Source organism: Contarinia nasturtii, unplaced genomic scaffold (genome assembly GCF_009176525.2).
Source record: "Contarinia nasturtii isolate CC-2019 unplaced genomic scaffold, AAFC_CNas_1.1 Cnas_scaffold_414, whole genome shotgun sequence".
NCBI lineage: Eukaryota > Metazoa > Arthropoda > Insecta > Diptera > Cecidomyiidae > Contarinia > Contarinia nasturtii.
Genome location: NW_022197768.1, coordinates 2,727,179 through 2,753,716, shown reverse-complemented (window position 1 = coordinate 2,753,716; position 26,538 = coordinate 2,727,179). Strand labels below are relative to the sequence as shown.

At 33.6% G+C, this 26,538-nt stretch overlaps 1 protein-coding gene across 2 annotated transcripts; it reads right to left on the bottom strand.

The window, feature by feature from the left end:
* Positions 1-166: 166 nt before the first annotated feature.
* Positions 167-26,207, bottom strand: LOC116338606 (aminopeptidase Ey). 2 transcript variants are annotated; one of them, XM_031763992.1, is made up of 15 exons: positions 25,824-26,207; positions 17,645-18,147; positions 15,143-15,169; positions 8,059-8,224; positions 7,095-7,307; positions 4,750-4,886; positions 4,408-4,612; positions 4,007-4,159; positions 3,744-3,920; positions 3,514-3,657; positions 2,436-2,625; positions 1,491-2,363; positions 1,234-1,424; positions 995-1,162; positions 167-908 (listed from the first exon to the last, which is right to left on the bottom strand). In XM_031763992.1, the coding sequence occupies exons 2-15, from the start codon at positions 17,667-17,669 to the stop codon at positions 506-508; spliced, it is 3,072 nt and encodes a 1,023-aa protein (XP_031619852.1). In that variant the 5' UTR covers positions 17,670-18,147; positions 25,824-26,207; the 3' UTR covers positions 167-505. The 2 variants fall into 2 exon arrangements, with proteins under 2 accessions (XP_031619852.1, XP_031619853.1); XM_031763993.1 differs by lacking the exon at positions 15,143-15,169.
* Between the last annotated feature and the right edge of the window lie 331 nt (positions 26,208-26,538).

Here is a 26,538-nt window from a genome sequence, read left to right as displayed (position 1 = left end):
AATGTCTCGGAAGAAAGCGATGGAAATGTTTGCAGTTTATGATTTGAAATGGTTGCGGATCTATCGCATATATAAAGAAGAAAATAAATATTTTGTATATTGAAGTCAATACAGTAACCACTTTATAAAAAAAAATAGTTGCGTGCAAGGCAAACTGGTGTGACTCTTATTATCTCAATAATAGCATTTATTCCAAACATTTCATTAGATCTCTTTTCTTTCGCTATACAGGCAATGAACTCAGCGATTTTTTTATGTTTTCATGAATCCTTACATTGTAGTTTTTTTTATATCACGGATAAAATTTCACATTTATCTACATTTAGTATAAGTATAGAATTTGTGTCGACCAGCTACAAGCCATTTATAATGATAGACGGATAACATCCAAAAGCGAAGCTGTCGAACAAATAACATTTGGTAAGTGAAGTTGTTCATTTGTTTCTTATTTTGGAAATGTTTATCTCTCGTTCTCTTCAAATAATTTCCACAAGTTTAATGTCATTTAGTTTTCTAAATTGATATTATAATGATTTGCCATTAATAATAAAAACCTTTCCAATTGTGGATAGGAACGTGATCGCCAATAAACATTATTTTGAATTTTTTTCTCCGCCAATTGTATACTCTCTTTGATGGATTTTAAACCGAGACTCTCGGCTTTCGCTTTGAATTGCTTCAGTTGTTCGAGATGATAGTCTTTGTTCATGAAATCGGTGATCGAATTGATCATTCTTGATAGGGTTAAGAAACCATCGCCGAAATATTCACTAATCTCTTTAATGTTTGTCATCAAAAAATCGAACGCAGTTTCGAAACCGAAACTATTTTGGGCAACAGCTATGAACGCCCGGCGACCATCCTGCTTTCGAATACCCGAATCCGCGGTAATTGTCATATTCAAGTATCTACACGAAATAAAATGAAAACACCAATTTACAAATTGTTTCAAATAAAATGTGTGCCGACTATCAATGGAAATATTGGCACTTACTTTGATAAAAGCCATGTTTTTGTTGTGCAACCGAGTGCATCTAAGATAATCTCTTTTTCGGATGCGTCCGTTGTTTCTTTGTACCTGCGCAATGCAAAGTACCATTCCTGGAAAGATCCTTCACGCAATGCTGTACAATATACGATACTTTTCAAATTTGGACTAATCCTGAAATTTATGTGAAACAAAAAAATGTGATAAAAACATATAATTGACATACTCAAATTGAATGAACGTACAAATTGTTGGTCTTGTCCCCCATCCATTTTCGATAAATAAGCTGTGCACTATTGATACACCAGGCATGACTAAAGAAACATGCATGATGAACAATTACAGCTCGATGCAATAGTTCCACGTGCGATTCATATGGATGCTCTTCAAAGCCCATATCATTGTAAATATCTTTCAAAATGAAACGCATGAGTGCCTGAAATTAAATAAAATCACGTTATTTGGCTGCTCTTCAGTCAGACCAATCATAAGCCAAACTTACTCGAAAATATTCATAAGCCGGTTCACGGCTCAACATGTTCGAAATAAATTTAATGCCCGATGTTGAAGCTGCCCATGGAAGTACACCGCCTTGATTTAATTTAAAAAGGAATGTCAAGGGAATATCGTAACTAATAATTTCAGCGCGTGCCAAATTCAATGAATCGTCGATTAATTGTGCTTTTATAATATCGGGAAGCTCCTTATAATTCGATCCCAACGCAGCCCATGATTTATAGTCATAATTAACACGATAGTAACCAGAACGACCAATATTCATATAGAAATAATGATCAGTGCCAATCACATCGGTGATTTTGTCATCAGTTTTTTTAAGCCAATATTTCGGTAAGGTGTCTTCGGTTTTATTGGATCCGATAGTAAATGTTATTGGAATATGCCAAGTTTGTATGTGTATGTCATTGTTTGGTGTACCATTTGGTAATAGAAAACGTTGTTGTGAGATATAAATTGATGTACCATCTCGCTTGACATTTAAAACTGGATATCCAGCTTGTTTTGTCCAATTATCCATAATTTCTTCGACAGTCAGATCGGCTGGAAGTGTTTTATCTCGATGACCGAATTCAGTCATTATCTTCCACAAATCACCACGATTCGCATTCTTCGATTGAAAGTCTTTTAGATATTTACGTAATGCTTCCTTAAATGTCTTTTCGCCTAAAAAGCTTTGCATCATACGGATTATTGATGCACCTTTTGAGTATGAAATCGGATCAAATATACGACGAATATCGGCCGAATTTTTAACATCGAATGAAATTGGATGCGAACTCAAGTCTGAATCCTCTTCCATTGCCTTTTGAAGTTCGTTTACTGACATAAATTCCAAAGATTGCCATGTCGGTTCGATCTAATGAGCAAAAATTAAAAAAAAAAAATTAATTATATGCATGTGTGCACATGATTCAAATGTAATACTCACTTCTTGGATCACTATGTAGCTCATAAATGTTGCGAAGCCCTCTTTCAGCCACAAATCATCCCACCATTTCATTGTGACCAGATTTCCAAACCATTGATGGGCCAATTCATGTGCAATGATATTTGCCACATCCTCACTATGTTCGGCTGAACGATGCTCAGGATCCCTCGGTACCAGCAAAGCCGATTCTCTGCAACACAAATTAACATTTAATTATCTCTCGAAATCACAATCAAAATATTTCAACCGTTATTATAATGATCACCATTCATGTCAAAATCAATGAAATCAATTGCTTCATTAGCTGTTTCGGCCATTATTACTGTCATCTTATATTCCTTTGTGGCCTGGAAAGTCGTGTCAACTATGAATGGTGGTCATTTTTGTGACTTGAATTAAATCGTTCGTTTTATAATATGACCCAAACTTAAATTGAAATTTCATCGACGCACATTTAATTCAATTGAATTCACAGTTATAATTTATACTTGACGAAGTAGCGTGTCACATTTTATATGATCTTGTTTAAAAAAAAAAAATGTGCGTGTGTGTGTTTTCTAGTTACACATTTTTATCAATGTGTGACATAAAATACGCTAATAAAATATTTTACGATTTCATGTGGGCGCTCTAATCATGTTCGCCCTCCCAAAACCATTGTGATTTCAATTTAATGATATCAATTGGAAAGATATACATCTCATACGCAAATATGGTTCACACACACACACAATAGATGCTACGGATGAGAGAGACAAATCATAGACTTAATTATGATTGTCAAATGGCTTAATAATAATCATAATCCTGATGAAAAGATGTCACATTCGTAAGTGCGCCAATACAATGAGGGCTCATCACCACAACACAATTATATACATTGAAATTGTGCATGCCTATGATGAAGTTCGAAAATCGAATTGACTTTGGCATTTCGCGCACATTTTTTGGTTTTGGTTTTATCGCTTGCGTGCAATTAAATTTGCTATTTTATGGTTGAATAAATTAAAACAATTAAAAAAAATGTTGATCTCGATAGAATATAAATTACTCATAAAGTACATAGATCTTGACTCACTTGAATGTCAATAAACCATAGTTCTCCATTGCTGAAAAGCCAAACTCGGGCACAGCAACCATGTCGATTTTTGGCAAATTGTATCGAATGCCAAAGTATTCTTCGTAAAATGGCAAAATTCGGGTTGTCAAGTCAAATGCAAACCTTAAATTGATTAGAATTGATGATGTTATTCATTTATCGAAACAAAAATAATTAATTTTTATGACTATATGAAATTCCAAGCGTACTCTGTCATCTCGCCAACTTCTTTGCGCGTCCAAATGTTGATTTGTGGCAGCGATTCGTTTCGTTTTGCTGTTTGAGTTGCATTGACCAGATTGGTGGCCATGAATGCAACCAAATATGTGGACATCAAAGGTGTGATATCGAAATCTTCTCGAATATAATCCGAAGATGGTAGCCGCCTGGAAAAATACATTTTTTTTTTCTTCAAAATTTTAGTCATTTGATTTTCGTTTTGTGAATGAAACAAAAAATTAGGTCATATTACGTTACTAATTTGCTGGGCATATTGGATAATGCCATCGTTAGGTTTTCATGATGAATCAAGCTTATCTCAAATTGGGCTTTCTTATCAGGACGATCAAAACAGGGGAACGCACGCCGCGCGTCAATCGGAGAGAATTGCGTGCTAACCAACCATCTAAAAAGAAACAAACAAATTGCACAATACACACGAAATGAAAAAAACAAATGAATCATATATTAAAAATGAAAGGCAATAAATCATTTGACTTTGCCCATTTGCATACATTCTACTTGCTTAAATTATAAATCATACACGGAAAATCCAAATTAGTCACCCAATTAAATGCACACAAAACCACAAACGAATTTACATTGTGTTTTACACATTTTTGCGGAACATAAAATGTGAAATGAATTGCTTACTTTTGCTCGGTGGTGTCAATATCATTGTAGCCAACACGATAGAATCCCTGTAACGTGGTTGATAACTGACTGATAAATTTTATATTCAATTGAAGTGACGCGTTATTCGGTGACTCCACTAAGTTGATGACATATGTGTCATTGTTTTCGCCATAATCAGCAGCAATATCAAGAAATCGAGTTAGATTTTCACTGCTTTCAGCCACTAGAAATGGAATTTACATAATTTACTTAAATTGTCAGATTAGGTGAGCTATGGCTAAAAATTGTCTTCTACTGATGATGTCACTCACGTTTATTAACTTAAAATAAAGACAATATGAATAAATCAAATAAACTCACCTTCAACTTTAGTAATCGTAATATTATCAATATCTAAAACGATCGGTGGCCAATTGGTTGCACTGGCGTCTTTCGTGATGTCGATTATAACATGGCCAAAGCTAGTGCCATTTTTAATATCTGGCTGTATAATCAATCTGTAATATAGAAATATGCAAATTTCCATTAATAAGTTAACTAAGCACGATTGCTCTTAAATCTTAACCACTTTTTGCAAAATACCGAACATTCCGATGACTTTTCGTCATCCAAAGTTGCAATCAATTCGATCGTTGAATGCCAGTGCCATTCAAATTTAGAACTATATTAAGCAAGTAGAATAGTTTCTATTTCCAGATAATGGATGTGTTTTTTTTCTGTCCGAGCACATTTTAAAGTCAGTTTTATATTTTATTTACATCGTTCTTAGTGCAATTTAAAAATAGTTCTTTTTTTTCTCTCGCTCAATTTGTATTGTTGCTATCGTCAAGTGATCACTTGCCACAATTTCGAACGGCCGAAACGTGTTTACATTCAATATCAATTTCTGTATCTAATTCGCTTCTTTCTTTCTTTCATTTTCATTTTGTACCGAATGAACCATTGATATAGCCTATAATCTCACTTGAAACACGTTGAATCCATTCAATCGATGATTATAGAAGCATTTTGTTTGTAGCAATATTTCAATATTATGAAGTGTATATGTGTGTGCCTTCGATTTGGGAATGAGTTCGATCCAAACAGATTCAGTTTGAGTCGAAGTGCGATGAAAATCGCATTTTTTCACAATTCCAATTCATAAATAATACCATGCGTACGAATGACGAAATACCGGAGCGACGAAGAAATGTTGGATTCCAATTTGATTTGGTCGATGCACGATGCACGTGTGTATACAAAAAAAAAAAATGTTCAAGCGTTCATTGTATACGGAGAAATAGAGACAGAGAGCCACATTGAGAAAACAATATATATGTAGATGTAGAACACATTGTCAGCTTGATCGGATAATGAAATTTATTGCATAAACAGTATCGTTGTTTAAACAAAATGAATGTGCGGCAAACAATGAGTCTCCAACGCATTTTTATGGAATCGAATCGATGGAAAGACGATTCAAGAAATAAAATGAGGGCCGAACCATTATTTGTCGGTTACATTATTTCATATATCAGTGATCCAACGGACCAAATGATTTCAATCTTTCCCATTGGCAAATCACTCCTTCTGTTAATGCACAGTCAAAACATGTTTTCTTCTTCTTCAAAGAACTTTATTGCCCTTGGTCTGGCTGGTTGGCCACAAAACTATTCATTTCTGTTTTTTTTTTATTTGTATATGCATAAAATTAGCAAACAAATACACCGAACGACTGAGCGAAAGAAGTGCAAAATAAAATAAAAATGCGGTTAGTTATTTTTAATAAAACGTTGGAACGAAAACACATTTCGAAAAGTGTCTCAAAACAATATGCGCCACGGGTGATTGTGAATGCTGTATAAAATTTATGTATGCATAATTTTGCTTGTGCTCGAAATAAAAACAAAAAGCGCTACTAAATAACGCGGAATCTAAGCCGCGTGTGCTGGCACTGTGTGAAAAGATTCAACGCGGCAAATATCGCGCAAAACAACAACAATGGATCGTTTCATTCGAATTGTCAGAATCCGTTAGACATAAGAATTTTTTAGAATTTAAAAAAAATTATATAAATATGAAATGAGATGGTGTAATCGTTAACACTTTTTATTATTCGAAAATATAAAGTGATTGCACCAATGGCAAATGATCTCAAGAATCGAGTCAATAAAATGAAAAAATAAAAGCAATAATCATCATTACAAAATTGACATGTAGAAAGGCGCCAGTTAAACATAATATTCATTTAGTTTTAATAGCATTTTCATCAAGATGACTGGAACCAGCTCCAATCTTCAATCAATAAAATATTACAGTAAAACGTTTACATTCTAATACATCAAAATGAGATTTAAAAAAAAAGTTGAAATATAATTTTATTAGCCTCTAAACGGTTCAATAAAATGATGCACATGTGTATGTGTGTGTTCAAACATTTTTTATCTGTATGTCTTCTATTCCTTGAGCTGTTTTGGACCAGAAGAGAAACAAAAAAATTCCAAACAATTTGCCGGTACGCACACAGCTGGTGCGCCGGTTGATAATGACAGCGTGTGTATTTCGATTTTGCACAGAAACTTATTCTAAGAATAGCGCTACCTACAAGACAAAACCGAATATTGTTTATTCAATTTTGACGATTTGCTTCAAATACATTTCTCTCGAACATGAAGTAACCGTTTGCATGTGTTGCGTTTAAAGTGTAAACATTAAATTTAACTCACCTATAGAGTGTTGGGCTCCAACCTTCATTTAATTTTATCGCTCTTGGCCTTGGAGTCGGATCAATCCCACTCGGAGTTGGAAGAAGCATATGTTCGGGAATCGGTTTTTCCGTTTCGGCCACAATCTCACTAGACACCATTATTGGCGCATTTGTCGCATTAGTCGTACTTAGCGCACTAGTCGCACTTGGTGTAACAGTCGCACTTGTCGCCCTAAAAATTAACAGAAAAAAATGACGAACATTTTAATTACTTCTTTTTTAATGACATAATTTGCGGCAAATGTTTTTTTTTAATATTTTAAACTGTTTTTTTTTTTAATTGTTTGCAATATAATTTCTTGGTATTTTCTTTTTCATCATTTCCTATTTTGGTACAGTAACAATTTGACAGTTAAGTCCGTGAATCGTCCGGAAATGGGTGTAATAATTATGTACAATTTTCGTGTGAAATTCGATTTTCAATACACTTTAAATTATATGAGACCCAAGCATGGACATTACATACATAATTCCTATGCTTTTATTTTTATGAAATTGGGATAAACCAAAAAGGATTTTTTTAAATGGTGTCCATTTACTTTATTTGAGATGAAGCGAGATGACTTGAGCTGGAAGTGAATTTTGTAGAGCAAGTAGATTGGATTTGATAGCAAGTATTCTGGAAGTTGAGAAATCATCGTTTTTTTCTCGATTTTTCCATAGGAAAAGTGAGAAAACTCGATTGATAGTTTCACCGATTTACATTTTCATATATTGAAATTATTTGTTAAACTACACATTTTAGATGAAATATACATTTTTTAGATGTACTGTATAAATCCAAAATTTAGACTGTCAAAAAAACTATGTTTTTTCTTTTTTTATTTTGTGTAATTATTACACCCATTTCCGGACGATTCGCGGACTTTAATGTCGAATTGTTACTGAACCACCTATTTTAAGTTTTTTTCCATAGTACTTACCCTTTTGCAAATAAAAAGTAAATTAACACAGTATAGGCCAACATAACGATGAGAATGAGGGCAGCAATAAGAATCGCGTGCCGTTTTGTGACATAAAATCCATCGCGATGGTGATGATGATTGTTGATTATGTATTTTTGGCCGTTCTTTGTTTTCAACTGACCACCTATATGTATCGAATAAAAAGAAAGAAATGAAACGCATTAGATCTCTTATCAATTGAATTTCCATCAGAAAATCACTCGTGAGTATATATGTGTGTGTATGTGTCTTAAATTTAGAGAGAAAAAATGTGATAAGATAACTACGACAACTATAATAAGGTGGATCAAACGCAAGCGACTCAATGGAATTATCAGCAGAAATAACAAATGGTATCATGCAAACCAATTAAGAGTTGAGGCTAGTTAAGTTATTTATAAAATGTGAACAAGCAATTGGACAAAGCGAAGAATACTAGAATAAAGTGAGGCGCAAGCATTCAAAAGATAGATCAACAAATACTAAAGAAAATGAAGACCGTTCTCTCAATCACTCTTCAATAGTACAATACATTTATTTGGAATGTGTGAAGCGCGTCGTGTTTCAGAGCACAGCATCCGTATGTGCAAGTGAGTGTGCGCTCAAACGTTCGGTATTTTTGTAATACCGCGTGTTGGTTTGCTTTTAATCAATAAATTAATTTCTCGTTGCATTCTACGCTCATAGATTGTACGCACGTAAATTGATCGCCTAATAATGCGACCGACGACGACAGAGATGACGACGCGTATTACATATCTTATCGCGTTTAATAAATACCATAAGAAAGTATTTCGATTAATTGGAATGCCACGAAAGGATTACATTTTACAATGCAAACACTCTCTTTGTCTCTCTGTGTCTCTCTGTCTATCTCTATGTTGGTTAAATGGGCTTCATCAAGTTGTGCATGTTGATTTTGTGATTTACATTGTGTAAATACTGCTGTATTTACATTGGTCACAATTTATTAAGCGAAGGAAAAAAACGGCAAGCATAGATGCTATTGTTTGCGTATTTTTTTCTTCTTCTTCTTATTCATTTCTCAACCGCGAGCCCGCACAAATGTGAAACGAATTAACACACTTGGTGATGAGATTTAAATTGAATTAAATGCGATTATGTCTGTGGTACGCGTGTAAATTAAATGTGCAATTGGTGTGACCCGACGGTGCATTTTGTTTTTAATTCGTCTCTCCCTCTTTATCTCTATGATTTGCTTCTTCATTTTCCAACCAAAGTTGTCAATTATACAGTTGCGATGCGATTAAAAATGATTTTCGAAAATTCTTTCAATATTTTATGCATTTATTTTTTTTTCCGTCTTCATTGACATGGAATTCACATTTATGCGCATCTCTCAATCATATGTAATGCAATTGCAAGAATCCAGTTTTTTTTTGTTTGCAAGTTTGAAAATTCTACAATTATGCTTACCAAACTAGAACCACATTCAGACACGTCAACACAATGCGGATACTATGTATCGAATAGTGCACACACTTTTGATTTGTTTGCATTTCATTGGAATTTCCTACAATCGAAGATAATACAAACAACAAACCGATTTCAAACACAAAATATTGCCACTTTTTATACAATTGAAAAAAAAAAGCAAGTTGGACAACAAGTGTGTACCTTTTCAACCGGTTTCATTGAGACGCTTCTTCTTTTTTGGTTCGGCGAAATCGAATTTGCGACCACGTAATGGTTTTACCATTGAAGAAATCCACAGAAGTGTGCTAATGAAATTCCATGCATGGAATTCTGATCAAAATGTCAAAATTCGCGAAAATATTCCGAAAAATCATTGGAACATTTCTGAGAAGCAACTTTATATGCGCAATGAATTTAAAATGAAGTTATTACACACCATATTTTTAATATAATTTCACATTGAATCACCACAAATCACCAGAACTTTCATTCAATAATTTTTGTGACCGGTAGATAAATCAATGAACCCATCGCACAATAAAATCTGGTTCGTCGAATGTGATTCCCTGTTGTTATAATTGTACCGTGAAGCCATATCATTTCCATATTGAATTATCTATTAATATTCAAATTTGCGCGTTAAAAAAAAAACAACGAACTGTGTGATGACCTAAAAACCAGACGATAAAATAAGCACACCAAAATTAAAATCAAAATAAAGTTTCCGAAAAACGTAAACAAATACAGTCAGTTTAATAATAGTCAGTTAAATAAAAATGAAGTAACATGATTCGCAGTGCTTCGACTCATTTGCATAATAAAAATAAATGGTTTTGATAAAAGTCATGAAAATGCGATAAATACAACGATTGATCTGGCGAAAAAAACATATTTTGGGTGAAAAACATCAATGCATACGCTAAGTACGCGCCAATGTATTGCAAACGATCATTAAAATTCGTTCAGCATCGATGAATCGATAAAAAAGCTATTAAATTGGCTGCGATTCAAATGTGATCGAATCTTCCATTCAAATGTTTAATTACATTCGCTTTGGTTTTGTTTAAAATAATTGTTACGGCGGGTAATAAACATGTTTCGTATTTAAACTGTATTAAATAATATTATCAATTGAATTATCGATGTTTGACGGTATTTGCATATGCAATGGTCGTGTTTCGCACATGATATTCAACATCTACATTCGAATTATACGACATATTTTGTTTAATGCGATAAAGTTTTTTGGCTCATTCGAATCGGCGATGTTGACAAAATCCCAGTTATGTTTTCTAATTGATTAAGCCTGTGGCAAGTGAACCGGTGCTACAGCAACCTACGATGACAACCACAACGATACGTTCGATTGAAAATGATGCAATGCATTTTTACAGTGCCAGAAATGAAAACCAAAAATTCAATGTTAAATACAAAACATGTGAATTGTAATGAAATTAAAGAAGGAGACAGATCTGAGTGTGATCATGTTTTTTTAAACGCCTTTCAATTCGCTTCCTAGATACATAGTATTACGCACATAAAGAATAAATACGGGCGATGATGTCAAAACCTATTTAAATGATGTCGCGCATCAAACAAACATTTTATGCAAAGGCGATGACAATTTTTCAACTTCATTTTTAATTTTACGTTCGCTGTCGGTGGTGTTTGCATATTGCCGTCGATTTGGTTTCATTGTTCAAGTAGAATTGGGTCATACTTTTTAATATCTACTTATACAATACTTCATCATCTTCTTTTTCTCTCATCTCCTTCGGCGTCATTGCGCTAAACGTAACACTGTACATAAATTCGTAAGCATATATGCCGATATGTGTCGTTTTTCTTTCTTGTTTGTCTTTGCTATATCTTCATTAGCGGTCAAAATGCAATTTTTTATTGGATTAACTCTCTCGGTGCGATTGTTGGTGGCAGCTGTCACAACCAAAGTCAACATCCTACACGATCGCTTGTGATCATAGAAACCGTATCGTTCAGCATTATTCTTGAGAGAGTTTGTTAAATATGTGCATCATCACTGATCACGATCACATCGGACCTTTCTGCCATACATGTATTTTAAAATTGAAACATTCATACAAACTGCGTATTGATTTTGCGTATTAATTTTAAATGACTAATAAAAAGCAAATTACAAAATTTTAATGACCCTCCGTTGAACGAAGTTTTGCCTATTATTATTAGTATGGTTAAATGGCACCCAGAAGTGCCATGTGAAAAATGAGAGAAAAAAAATAATAATATCAATCTAATGTATATACATGTCAAATTGGACCACAGACATCATTAATATTACCGAGAGAGATGAAAGCCAGAGTGTTCATTTCATTGAATGCTTGTTTTGCTATCGCGCGCTTTTGACGCTTCGTCGAGAGGGAGAAAAATATGCGTCGTTGCCACCATTGGCTTTATGGTGAATGCAAACAAATTGAGGCAATTTCGTTTTGTTCAAATTGTAAGCTAATATTCGGGCGTTGATTTGCGACTGAAATTGTGTCAAACGATACATGGAGCAGATAGAAAGAGATCGAGACTCTCGGTGTGAATCGATATTTCAATACATGTATAATTAGATTAATTGAAGCGAGGACACTGATTAAGCCGACTTTTTGAATGGTTGCCCAAACTATGGCAGCTACTGAATGTTGTTTGTCTCTTAAATTTCGACTTTTTTTTCTATTTCTTCATTCTTCGCGTATTTAAGCCAATTTCTTTATGAATTATTCCCACGTATATATTCATGTTGTAATTTTAACAAAGATTTTCAACGAATTTGGCGAGCATTAAAATTGTGAAATGTGACAAATTCTAGCGTGTCAATTGTCAAAAAATATCGTTGGAATAAATGAAATTGAAGAATAAAACAAGAAGCTTGGATTATCTGTTTCTTTGGATCAATGGTGAAGAAAAGAAAAAGTTAACAACAAAAGAGGAAACGTAACACTTTGCCCATTTAGAAGACAAACTGAAAAATGTACAATGTAAAATAGACACTTTTATTGCGTGGGCAAGCTTGTTTCTACACAATCACAACGTGGCGAATACAATACCGATATGCCGAAACATACAACAACAACAACATCTTAATGAAATCGCTCGTTATTACGGTGCGTATATCTTATACACATTTATTTATTTTTTGATATGCATATACCGTCTTAAGAGCGGTCGTTCGCACCAAAATTGATATCGGAAAGAGAATTGATTCGATTTAGTATATTTCAGCTATTGTGTTTTATTGATATAACAAAAATATGTTTTATTTTAAAGGCGGATGGGCCACCGTCGTTTTCAAACGCGTACAATTCTCTTGAGTACTCCATTAACTTCCTCTTAATTGTAACAAAACACGCACCAAAAATGAAACCGATTGTATATAGAGAGCGCGCAAAATAGTGTTATCGTCACCATGAACCAAACTACAGTTCAAACGAATATATTTTCAAATATCCACTAAAAATAGATGCTAGATGCAAACTGCATGTTTGAAGAAGAAAAAAAAAACGCAAACAAAGCGCTAGTGTGCTGATATGTTTTTTTTTATTTGCGCGTTGCGTTTGCTTTGTTGGAAAAAAACAAACGAACGAGAGTCTGGTATTTTGAATTGCTCGTTTAAAATGCAAATGTGTGCCGCCTCGTTTCGGTCTCTCCAGATTAACATTAAAACTATCATAATTCGATAGAATAATTAAATGACTAATAAAGTGACTGTTTAATGGTTTTTTGTTTTGTTTTTGTGAAACGAATACCCCAATCGAATTTTCATTTATGGTTCAGCGAAATGTTTGAAGTCACTGTGGACGAATGTCTTTGACACTTCGTTTGAAATTTATTTCAATTACGTTCACATGATATCCGATGTGTGAATTTAAAGTTAGCACAACAAATTGAAGGAGAAAAAAATACCAACAACGAAGGTTGACATCAAAGTACCCTCCTCTGAATTGATTCAGAATTCCTTTCACAGCATGTCGGTGAGATTACCTCATTCTTCATATATGACAAAATCATTTCAAAATATTTGCGCTTGTTATTTGCAAGCCCATGGATCCGACAATACCATTTCATGGTTTCATGTCATTCACAAGCGCATATTTATGAGGTGGTTTTTTTCTTTGTTTGTGCTGCGGTGCTGATCAATATTTGCACAAAGGCAGACCGTAAATAGTACAAAGTAATTGATGTTTAATCATTAGATGTTTAGCATTTTTCGTTTCTAATCATTTGTTTGCTATTCAGTTGTTCTTTGAAGTTGAAACGCCCATCAATAACTAACACAATTGATAATAATTACCTAAAGGCGCACGGAAATTGACACCAGTGTTTTTACTTTTTATTTTGGCTCATACCATTTTGTGTCGACAACACCAATTGACATTTATTGCGTTTTGAAAAATGAATTTGTATTGCGTCACGTCACGTTTTTTTTAAACTCTTACTTTCGTCGTCGTCGTCGTCGTCGTCAATTGGTTTGAGACAGTAAATGAGTCAACAAGGGAAGCAAACAGAAAAGAAATGAAATCAAACTATGACGATGCAAAAAAAACAGACCAAGATAAAAAAAATGAAGATGAACACAAAACAACATCGAGACAATTTTCAAAAAGCCGGTCGATGTATCATTAGATAGGCTCGTCGCATATTGCATAGTTTGTAGTCTGTTCGAAATGAATACTGATTTAATATGTTTAGAATGAAAGAAAGAGAGAGAGAAATTTGTTGGGTTTTTTCTCTCTGTGTAGATGTAAGACTCAAACAAATCAACTCTATGAAGATGCAAATGTTGCTGTCACACTCGATACCGGTGCAAATTGTGTGAAACGAATGACATCACACCAGATGGAAAATTCAGACTGGCAAATATATCATTCTCGAATTGCATATTCGGATCAAATATGCTGACATGATTTTCCATTTAAAATTGACACTTCAATATTCGTAAACGGTAGCTAAAGCTCAGAAAAAACTTAATATACATGCAGATACACTCAAATATACATGCAAGAATGTTCGAACCGAATGTTCAAAAGCTAAAGTAATTGAGACTGTGCACATTAAATAGCAGACGAAATTGAAATTTTTCAAATCACTTCGACGAATGGCGAGAAAATTCAAAATATTTCACACCGCAACCAATGATTAAATACAATTGCTTAAATATATGATACAATAAAAGAAATGAGTGACTACGTTGAACGCAAAATGCGTTTCTCTTCGCAGTTCCTTGAATCGATCGAATGAATCGAAGACAATTCGCGAATTGACATTTCCTTCTAGGTGAAAATGCTTTCACAAACATTGACGTACTAAAAAGTTATTGAAATAAATTGAACAAAGTAAACATGCAAGTTAAAAGAAAAAGAAAATGAAAATACAATTACATCATTGCGTCTACAATATGATTTACATCCGATTAAAAGTGATACATTTAAAATTTAAATTCATTCAATGAGTTGTGGCAGACAAGTCTACTATAAATCAAAATAAGCACCAATGTGAATAAAATGCATCTGTTTGCAAACAGTACATCGAATAGATTGGCAAAGAAAACGAAAAAAAAAATTTGAATAATATATGTTGTTATTTTGTTTGACACCAATCATACCTTCGTCGTCACTCAGCACTGTATCCGCTGGAATTAATTTTTATCCATGATATGGTTAAATGAAATCGAAAATGATGTGGGTGGTTTTCGGGGCATAATAATTTTTTTATGGTCATTTTTCGAAATAAAAAAAAAGGTTAGTTAGTTAGAAATACAAGTGTTAAACAATTCGATTTAAAAAAAAATCTAGTCGTATTAAAATATAATTCGTTTCTGAAATTTTACACTCAATTGAACTGTATGGTAAAATTTCAATAGCGAAATGATTAATGAAAATAAATAATAAAATAATTAATCACTCTGAAATGCCAAACGGATCATAGAATTTCTCGAATACAAAATAATCAAATAATTATAGATTGTCTTGCCTTTATTTTAAAGTGTGTCGTAATGCAAATTGCCAGTATTTGTGTTGTTCATTGCTGCTGATCATGAATCAATTAATGGAGCGCTTGACATTTATGGTGACATTCAAAACATTTCAGTCGATGCAAATACGCGGAGAAAATGTTCTTAATCTACTCGAAAGTGTTTCTAATTGGAAGTTTGAACATTCGCAAGTGAATCACTTGAAATGATATAAGACTGTATCGCAATCGATCGCCACAAATCAGTGGGAAACATGCATAAACGAAGAAAATTATCCCATGTATCGAATAGACATAATTAAATGCATTAAACAAGATCAGATTGTTTCAGTCAAAACATTTGCATTCGGGCGAAATGAACGATCGTCGATAAACGGAGAATTGAAAAAAAAAAATAAAAACACATAAATGGACTATGGCAAAAGAAAAATATGCTAATAAATTTTTTTGCCGCTTGTTTATAGGTTCAATCGTTCATTCGATTGGTCGATAGTAACACGCGTAAGTGTTAAATAGAGCGTGAATGAAGTTAACCTAAAGTGAAGTGCGTGATTTAAAATGAGAATCAGGAGGGAAAAAAATACGGCGACGATTAAAATTGATGCTTGATGAAACAAAAAGAACACTAACGGAAGAAAGTAACGTGGCAATTCCAGTGAAATGGCGTAACTGTAGTTGCATTTCGAAGGAATCACGTCGACTATTTTCATGCAGATTTTATGCTATCGTACGGATAAAGCATCTCGTTTTTAAAGTTGTTATTTCAAGAAGATTGAATAATGAGAAACATCTTGTTACACTCATAGACAAGCGCAACTAGCATAGAAACTCATGTTCAGAAATATTGTTCGTTGAATCCATCCAGCCGTTAGCATTTGCACCAGTTCTAATTGTTTACACACTTCTATTAAGCACTTATCTCATTCAATGTTCGTTTCAAACGAAGAAACAAAAATGCTTATTTAGCAAATAAATCAAAGAAATGTAATTACTCATCATATTTTTTTCGGGTAAATATTATTTCACCGTGAAGTGATATGTAAATTGGTGCGATACGAAAATAATATTTCTTTCAATGATGAATGAAACTTGTTAGGAAATTTACGCCAAGAATCGCTGATTTTTTTTAATGTCAGAAATTTAACGGCGACAATTTCAAAGAGACCGATTGATAACCGTGCCTGACAATGATACGAATTCTGTGTCGAATTCAGCTTCTTTTTTTTGTTTCTCTTCACTCAATGTAAACATTGAGAGTGAGTTCGATTATACACACGGCACATGAATTTTAAAGCAAATAATGTGCGACATTGTCGATAATCGCGTGAAAAGAAAAGAGAGAGAGAGAGAGAGAGCGAATGCCAAATGAAAATAAAACTGAAACGCAACACAAATATTTGATATGTTCACTGTGAAACTATGCTCATCTGCTGCTTTCAGTACGCAACACATCAAATTGATTGTGTATTCGTGTGGCGTCTATCATCCACAACGTTTCGTACGTTGTGTGTGACTATGTATCTGTTTCTTGTTAGAAAAGAAAAAGGAATAAATGAAAACGGAAAGTTTATTATGAAAAGATGACATCATCAATTTTGGACGATGAATCTATCACTGTATTCATTCTAATACAAATGCAAACGTAGATGGATTAAATGCTCCTCATTCATCTCTCTGCACAAAAACTAGCAACAGATTCGGTTTTCAGGTAGAAAACAAACAAATGTATGAGATAACCCGTAGCCAATGAGATAACTAAATGCTACATGCAAAAATTGTTTAATTTATTAAATGAGCTTTATCCCATGTGTGCACAGTCTTAAAAATTGGATTTCTTGGAAAAAAGCGCCAACGCAATTCAAGGCACAACTTCTTGTAGAAAAAAACCGTCGAATCTCCAGTCAACAATTCAAAGTCAAGCATTCAGAGTGATATGGAATAGCAATGGCCAAACAAAGAAATAAAAAACGCGCCAAAATAAACAAAAAAACAGCGAGAAACTTTAAGATGAAGAAAAAAAACCAAGAACACTAAGTTAAGCCTCATACATGGTTAATGTATGAGGCATTGAGCGACGCTCGTGATCTTGAAATTTCTAGCATGAGAGACTATTCATCATGGATTTTGTTTTTACCTTCGTTAATGTATCCACTGTCCATGGTGATTGAATTAAATTTATCGTGTTGTGATTTGTATTATACAGTTGTTGCCGCTGCCGCAGTCGTCGTCGTCGTCTTGTGCTGCCACACAGTTGTAAGCTGATTGAAACGGTTGTCGTTGTGAATGAACTAAAGTGAGCGCAACGTTTGCATGCGTCGTAGATCCGATTTCATGCAAAATTTATTTGTTTGAATATGTCCAAATATATGATCTTAACTTTTCGATTTACACTGTTTTATACTTTTCGTTTTTCTTTGTGATATTTTTTTTTGTGTCTATTCCGTTTCGACGCGCTTCATCAACATACTTTTCTATTTCAGTTAGAGAACTATTGATGAATTGTTTTCTTTCCGTGCATAGTTACCGAAATCGCCCATTTACATTGTTATTACAAATGAAAATATGTTTGAAGGAGTGTCACATGCTTTCAATAAGCGATTCACACATCTAGTTTGGTTCACTTCACCGATCAATTGTCTGTAAAAGAAATGAAATGTTATTTAAAATCGATGAAATAAACTATTATCAGCTAAAAAGAAATGGTTTGGTTTTTTGCAAGATGTTATTCAATTTGGTGTTATTTTTGGCCGGGTGTCGTGTACACTTTATTCATGTTGAAGGTCAACGAATCTAAAGAGTTTATTCAGATATTTGCGGTAAAAAAAATAAAATGTCAACTCATCTTATCGGTTCGTCATATGCGACATCAATAAACTCGATTCGGCTTGATTATATTAAATTAAAGCCAGAAACAGCTGATTTGAGCTCAGCCAAAGTTATCTTTTGCCCATTTTTTATCATTAAACATACCAAATTATAGCGTTTATAGATTAAAGTGAATTTTATAAATCAAAATGAATATGTGTAATACGACCCGTGTGGCATCATCGCCTAGTCGAGATGATTTCGGTTTTTCATTTTCGTTGATTACTTTTCATCGTCTGTCGACTTGTTGTTGCTGTTATTCATTTTCGTTTCCTTCTTTCTTTCGTTCAAGTTCCGTTTTTTTTGTGCGTGTTATTTTTAGTTGTACACGCAAATTATTTTCACACATATATAAAAGCCGTATTTAGTTCCAAATGAGAGTAATTTTAGAAATGGCTTTGATTTTTGCGCTTTAACGCGAGAAATTTATACCAGATGAGATACTATTGATTTCGGAATCAATGTGACGAAAGAGAAAAACAGATATTAGTAATAGGTTTGTTATTTTCGTTTCCGCCGCATTCAAAAAATCGATTTCCGCCGAATTTGACCCAAAAATTCCTTTTACATTGACAAAATATGACGAATTTTTTTTTTTGCTTGTTTGTTTCAAACGAAAACCCAAACACATATTTTAATAAATGGCTTTAATTTGATTGTTTTCGTTCTGGTAAGCAAAAATGACACTTTGAACAAGCACAATGTAAAATGATACTGTCCTTTGAATATTCGAAGAAACATTTTTTTAGATGACCTAGGCACATAAAATCTAGTTTATATTCTCACAGTATTCTTTTTTATACGAACTGGAACGTAGCGAAAATTGCGGAATATGTCATTTAAGAATATAAAGTTCATTCTGGCATGTATTTTCGTACTCTCATTTCAATGATATGTGACGAAAAACTGTGATGTAAGCAGTTTCATTTTTATTTTGTCACCAGTCAACCTATGATATCATGTGGTCACTTAAATTTATTTCTTGAAAAAAGAAAAAGAACGACAAAAAGAAAGAAGAAGAAGAAGAACAAAAATTTATGGATCATATATGATATCTTCCTATAGGAAAAACGGAGCGTGTCAGAGCAAAGTAAATATACTTAAAATCGTCAACTCGAAAAACAAATAAATTGAAATAAATGTGCTGTTATTAATGTGTTTTCATTTGAAAATACCAAGATGAAGATGTACACAATTTATTGACAAAATATATAGATTGAGCGAGGTGGAGATGAGCGAAAATGTACGAAAAATAAAAATAAGAGGAAAATTTGTATGATTCCACGAAAAAAAAAATGTCTATGATTGAATTTCATCATCGGTCTTTGTTGTTGCCACAAGTGGCACATCTGTTTTACAGTAAAATTCAATGCAATATTTGCAATGCAAATTACACTTTTTTCTGTGCCGTCGTTCACCATTTCAAAGAACAAACACATTCGAAGTGAATAAAAAGAAAGAGACTGGAACTTAATTAAAATACAAGCGTTTAGAATTGAACTCAAAAAAGCGAATTGCTCTTAAACAAAAGATCATAGATGAAAGGCGAGAAAAAAAAGAGTGTGCACATTTCAAATGTTGTCGTTGACGCCTGTTTGTTTAAAACGTCCATTTGTTCACTTTTTCTTAATGAGAAAGTAATCTGTTTTCAATTTAAAGCCGCAAGCGGAACGAATTAAGTTTTTGTTGCCCGAGGAGCGCACACACACATACACACAATTGCGAGAGTCAATTGCAAATTTTTGATGAAAATTAGTCATTACACAAATGTTTAATATAACACTTGAAAACTCTTCAAGAGACTTGACTTCGGCTGTAAAATGCACTTCCCTTGAGCTGTTCCCATTAATCATACTTTACATTGATCATAAGTGTTTGTGTGTTTTATTCGATTATTCATTTGCCGAGAACAAAACAATAGAATCGATTGCGCCCACTGGTCAATTGGCTGAGAATTGTTGCTGTTAAAACTTTGCCTTGTAGGCAAAAACACCATTTTTTACAAGACGTCAAAATTATAATGGAAATGGAAATTAGTTTTTAGAATCACTTTCTATTTGCAATGCAAATGAGCGACTTAAGACACACAATGTCATTTATTTTCATTTTGATTTTATGCGAATCGATTGGAGTGTGTGTGGTGCGTGCCAGATAGAGAGAAAAAATACTATGCGGCTCGCCTCTGTTCATACATTACTATCGGGCAAATACTTCATATGAGATAAGAATATGGCACAAGGCGATTTTCCCCATGGGTGCCATTTTCAATCGTAACTTGCGCGAAAATTACGTTTTTTTTTTCTTCTTCTCTCGATCCGAATTTTTTCGGTGCCATGCTGCGTGCATATCACTATGTTGTCAACTAGTGGAGCTCCATCAAATGGATACACTTAATGAATTGCGTTCATGAAGTCGAACTGTCGAACACAATGGGATTCAATGGGTGTTGATTTTCGATTGATATCACATTGAGGCTGGCAGGCATTTCTATATTATATTCAAACGCCTATCCGATTCAATTGAAGAAACTCATAATTTATCTTGTTACATGTCAGTCGTATGGTGTCATTCAAATTTTTGCCATATTCTCAGTGCCTATCATCATTGTACATTGTGTGGTCAAATCAAACACCAAACCGATCTAGTTTCCATCGGCAATTCCTTTTTTATTTGATTTGGAATTTGCCAATCAAAATAATACATGGTTTTTTTTTCTTCAATTGGTTCCGTTGATTTATGCATATTTTTGACCTCCTTCATTTAGTGACAATTAATATGAACATTTGAAACACACTTCATTTCATTGTTAACGAAACAAAAATGTAAAATTGGCACCAAAGAAAGCCCATTAAAATCGATTATGTTCGCTTCAAGTCTAGTTGAAAGGAGAAAAAAATAACAATAATAAGTTGTTGTTACACATTGACGACGTAACGGTGATTGTGAGAGATAAGAAATGTTTATGTGATTCATCGTTTACATTGAAAATAGGGTTACAACAGCAAATATTTTGATTTGCACATTGATAAGAAAAGCGCTTTATAAATTGATACCTTTGAAAAACAAAAATGCATTAAGTCAACAAAAGCGACATTCATATGCGCATGAACAAAAAAATAAATCTCATTTTATCATAATATTCGTATCTCTCGTTCATTGTTTTCTTCACACATTTTCTGCTGGATATCGTATGTGCATTATATGGTGGCATGAATGCAATCGAAATTATCCATACATACAAGGTACGCCGGTGCTTGTTACCATCGAAAAATAATCGTAAAAAATGAATCTGTTTTGTCTATTGTTTAAAATCAGTTGTGCTGTTACCGTTTTCCCCCTTTTTTTAATTTGTATCTTTATCATTGATGAAACACTAAGATAGTGTCATCGGTATGTGTCGCGTGTAGGAATGCGCAAACATTACACATTCGATCTTCATTTTTCATACCGAACAGTGTCATTTTACGTTAATCTTGATTACTCAATTTATGGATGACGACAATCAGTTGGTAACATAAAATTTCAGTGTAAAAATACATTATTAATTAAATACTTAATTTTATAACGCTGTATGCCTTTCGGTTTCTATGCGATAAATGAACATCAAAATATAAACAGTATCACAAGATCAAACTTTAAATCCACATATAGTCAGAGGGCGAGATAAGGTATTTGGCGACTCGTACGCATAGAAAAACCACCTGTGAATCATGTTGTCTTTTTTCTTTGCCGCCACGAGACAGTTTGAACACTAATCAGAACTGTTTGCACAATGCACACACACGCACACATTCCGATTGGATTTCGACAATAAAATTGTCCAATTATACGTATCAAAATGTAGTTTGAAAGCCTTGATTTCATTGACACAGTGGGTATCTTCGACAGAAACGGCAAAAACAAGAAATAGATTGCTTCTGTCAACGAATTTGACGAGTTATAAATAATTGGTTTGTTTGTAAAATCGAAATAATCCTTTGAGCCTCGTACAAAATACCTAAAGCCACTAAATAGAATCAATGTTATGTAATTTTCACTCACGACACATTGACACACATTTGATGCGTGCGCTTAAATCAGAAGATTTATTGGAAAACTAGGTGTAACTTATTAGAATAAAATGAATATAGGAATTTAAGAGAGCGAAAAAAAGCTATTTATGATTTTTCAACGGAAAAATAAAATAAAATATAGAATATATTGGAAATAACAAAAGAAGGGGAAATAACACACACATCCACAGTAAATGGATCACATGAATATTGGATCATATCCAAAATTGTTGCAAAAGTGTGAATTGAAGGATACCGAGAGATAGAGATGAGAGAAAAAAGCATGCTGATGATGATGAAGTGAACAAAAAAAAATATAAAGAAATTAGAGGCAAAAACAACAAGAGCGGAAAAAGAATGTCGTGAGCTGGGTCCGAGAATTACGCTCACGAAAAATGTGGGCCATCGTTTATAGGTATAATAAATGATCAAAGCATGCCACCCGACTACATTCTAACACAATTTCTAACAATGCCGCAGCTAGCTTTCAGTCTCCTTCACCGAACTGTTCAAATTTACTCCTTTATTATCTTCATAAAACAATGATTCAATTTACGTTTTTTCCACTTGCTGCACTATGGCCCACAGTCTGTGGGCACTGGTTATCTTTCCGAGCATCAAGATTAGCTAATATAATTCTAGCTTTAACGTAATAAAGAAGAAAAAAGTGAAAGCGCCGCATTCGATATATGCATTAGTTGGCAGCACTAATTAAAGTTCTCGCGCCCGTCAAGTTTTTTTTGTCTGCTTTATGTGACGCAAGGCTTATGATATAGCAACCGAATATATCACCGCAAAAATTGAAACAAACAATATTATGAATGATGGCCATCGGTGCTCGTGCTCCCATCGTCCGATTTCAATCGATCATAATGACAGTAATCATATCTAATGTATTTTTAAATGTCCGATTATAATGCAATATAAAGGCACACACGACGATAAATATCATGTGATTAAGTGTGACACGGTTGTTGTGCATACAGTGCATCTGACGTGGTGACTTTGTTTGCCATCGAATAAAGATGTCTCATCATCACACGATGTGTACACACAATTCAAAATTTAGAACGATGAAACATCTCGTTGTAATTCATTCAAACTATTTTCGGTTTTTTTTTTGTATTTTAGGTTGATTCACATGTTTATCATGATTCACAATTATTATCGGTGGTAATTCATAATGTGATTCACGTTCGAGTGTGGTATGGAAGGCGTTGAAATTTAGGTGTTAAAAAATTGGTCTTGGCCGAGGACAAACTGAACCAGGTGTGTCTTCGAACGTAGAACACCGCGATATTATGTAGCGCACAGAAGTCACAAACGGTAGCATTTCAACGGCACAAAAAATAAAAAACCACACCAAAACTGAAGCAGAAGAAAAAGAGGAGAGAAAAAAACACCGGGGGACGCTGAATAATGCCAGCAAAGCAGAAAATTGTCGCATATTAAAATACGTGAATTCGATATTATTGTCTTTATATTCAATTATTTGTCTACTGTTTCAACGCAGTGCACGTTATTGCTATTGGTATTTTTTTTTGTATTCTGTTCACTGTACAAACATAAAACTCTCGGTCTTAGGTGTCGTTGTCACAGTCATAGTCATATTTGTTGTTGATTATGATATTTAAATGCAATCAACCATACCATGCAAATGAAACCGCATGAATTCTTCATAATGAGCTAGCGAACTGCGACAATGAACTTCATTTAAAACTTGGTGGAAGAAAATGAGACAATTTCTAAATGAGACTGTTTGTTAGATATGTAATTCTTGACAAATGAAAAAAAACATAAAACCATTTCATTTTGATCTGAAATAGAATCGTCCAAAAGTGAAATAAAAAAATTCCAAGTAAAAGTATTGAATTGCGAGAAAATGATGTAGAATGCGTTTTTCTTCAAGTTTATTTATTCTCAAACCAAAATTCAAAATGAATTGCTAAAGAATCTCGGATGAATGCATTTCTCTCTGCGAGAGTAACGAATAAAAAAAAAATGTAAATGAAACAAGAAAGTAAAGTAAAATGTGGAAATATATAGAGACTTACATGGCCGCAAGTCATTGTTTGAATGTAAATGTTCCGAAAAATGAGTGAACAACACTCAAAATTAAATTGCATGGTTTCGTAAAATAACCACACACCGAACGAATTCCATGCAATTGATCCACGGAACTCACGGAACAACAACAACATCAATGAAAACGGCGATGTATCTTAATTTTCGTTGAAGATAACTTGGGCCGTGAAATGAAATTGTGGTACATGCTAATTACGAATGAAGAACGACTGAAACGATGAGAAACGATAAAAACGAAAGAAGAAAAATAACAATTATTATAAAACATTATGAAAAGCCGCAATCATAAACACATTTCCATTGATTGCACGAGATTTTAGTTGATTGGTTCTAATAAACCATTGCAAACAGGTTTCAACTTGACTTTTTCGCTGTGATCTTTGTTTGCATAAAATTCATCAAGGAGCGAAGAGAAAAAAAAACGATTTGTATGTCGATCTTTTTTCTTTCATTTTGTAAAGTGCATGTTCTGTCAGTCTGTCTTTCATTGATTAAACGATTGTAATTTTCTTGTGTTATGATCGTGATTTTTTTTCTCTTCATATTCGGTCATTGTCAATGGGCATGAATGCGGCCAAATGAAACATAAAATCTCATTTGACCAACCGATAACCATTTATCAAAATGTCATGTGTCCAAATTATGCAATCAGAATCAATTATTATTGTAACATATAATCAAAGTTGATCATTCGATCGCATAACTAAACACCGCAAATCTCATCACATTTGCATGCTAAAGACATTGAAAGCCCAATCACTTTTTCCTCAATCTCTTCAAGCACGACCGTACATTTTATTCCATCATTTTTGCCTAATTATTATTCTTTCATACGTTGCCCGCTTTTAAATTGGGTTCGGTTGCCCAATTTTTTTTTTTCAAACAGTAAAAAAACAACAACAATTTATGTATTCTATTACGGCAATCAAAGGCTTGCCGCCTAATGGAACTGGAACTAATTTTTTTAAAAAAGGGGGTTTGTTTGTTGAAATCTCATTTTCATTTTACATTAGCAACGTTCGCTTTTTTTTCAACTCTCCAAAATTGTCATTCGTTTCAAACGACAATTAATAAACGCTAACTATGAACACCAAATTTGTCGTAGTTCCATTGGGCAAACACTGGCATAATTTTTCGTCTTTCGGCAAACATTGTTTGAAAACAACAAGTTTCAGTGTCAATTTTCAACGGTTCAGAACAAGTAAGCGTGTTGTTTCTTTTTTTAGACTTTATTTTGTCATCGTCGTTTACACAATTTTTTTATTTTGTCTCATTTCTAAATTCAAATTGGGTTTTGTTTATTGATTTTACCTCTATGGAGTGGTGTTCTATTGAAATTGACGAATCATCGATTTATAATTTCGGCAAGTGTACGTTATTTCAAACACAAATTCTCACTTCCGTGATTTCAGTCTATTTCACCGAATTATCAATGAACGAACGAAATAACAAAAACAAAATAAAACTATCACCAATTTGCATGAAACATACGGTCGTTAACCGAAATTCAAAGCTCGAAGCCACTATACAAATAAAACCGATTTTTTTTGTTACTAATAAATCGCAATAACTGGTCGATTTTCTTTCGTCGTTTTTTTTCGTTTTCGTATTTATACGCGCGGTATACGACGCACCGAATTTTGTATTTTTGATAAATCGACACGAAAAACGAGCGCGAGATTCGAGTTTCTTCTGCGAATGCTCAGCATACACTATTCCAATACACAATGAATTCTTCGCTTGATTGTCATTTTTGCTCGCTCGTATTCATAGTTGCTTCGCACGTACACTGGGACCGTATACGCGACCAACCATGCGAGCATTCTCTTTAGGTTACCGAACTTTTTACGTCAGACGACGAAAGAAATCCGAACCACTGTACTCCCATAATTACTGGATTGTTTCTTCAAGTTCGTATTTTCAAAATGTATATTTGTGAAAACAGAGGAAAAAACCAGTGAAGTAAAACAAATGTCATATTGTTAATATGAAATCAAATGTGAATGTGACGATGTCGTAAAGTAGC

Coding starts and splice junctions, on each gene's coding strand:
- LOC116338606 (XM_031763992.1), bottom strand. CDS start 17,669: ATGGACAGTGGATACATTAACGAAG. Junction 4,160..4,407: donor ATTGACACCACCGAGCAAAA/GTAAGCAATTCA, acceptor GTTTCTTTTTAG/ATGGTTGGTTAGCACGCAAT. Junction 3,658..3,743: donor GAAGTTGGCGAGATGACAGA/GTACGCTTGGAA, acceptor AATCAATTTAAG/GTTTGCATTTGACTTGACAA.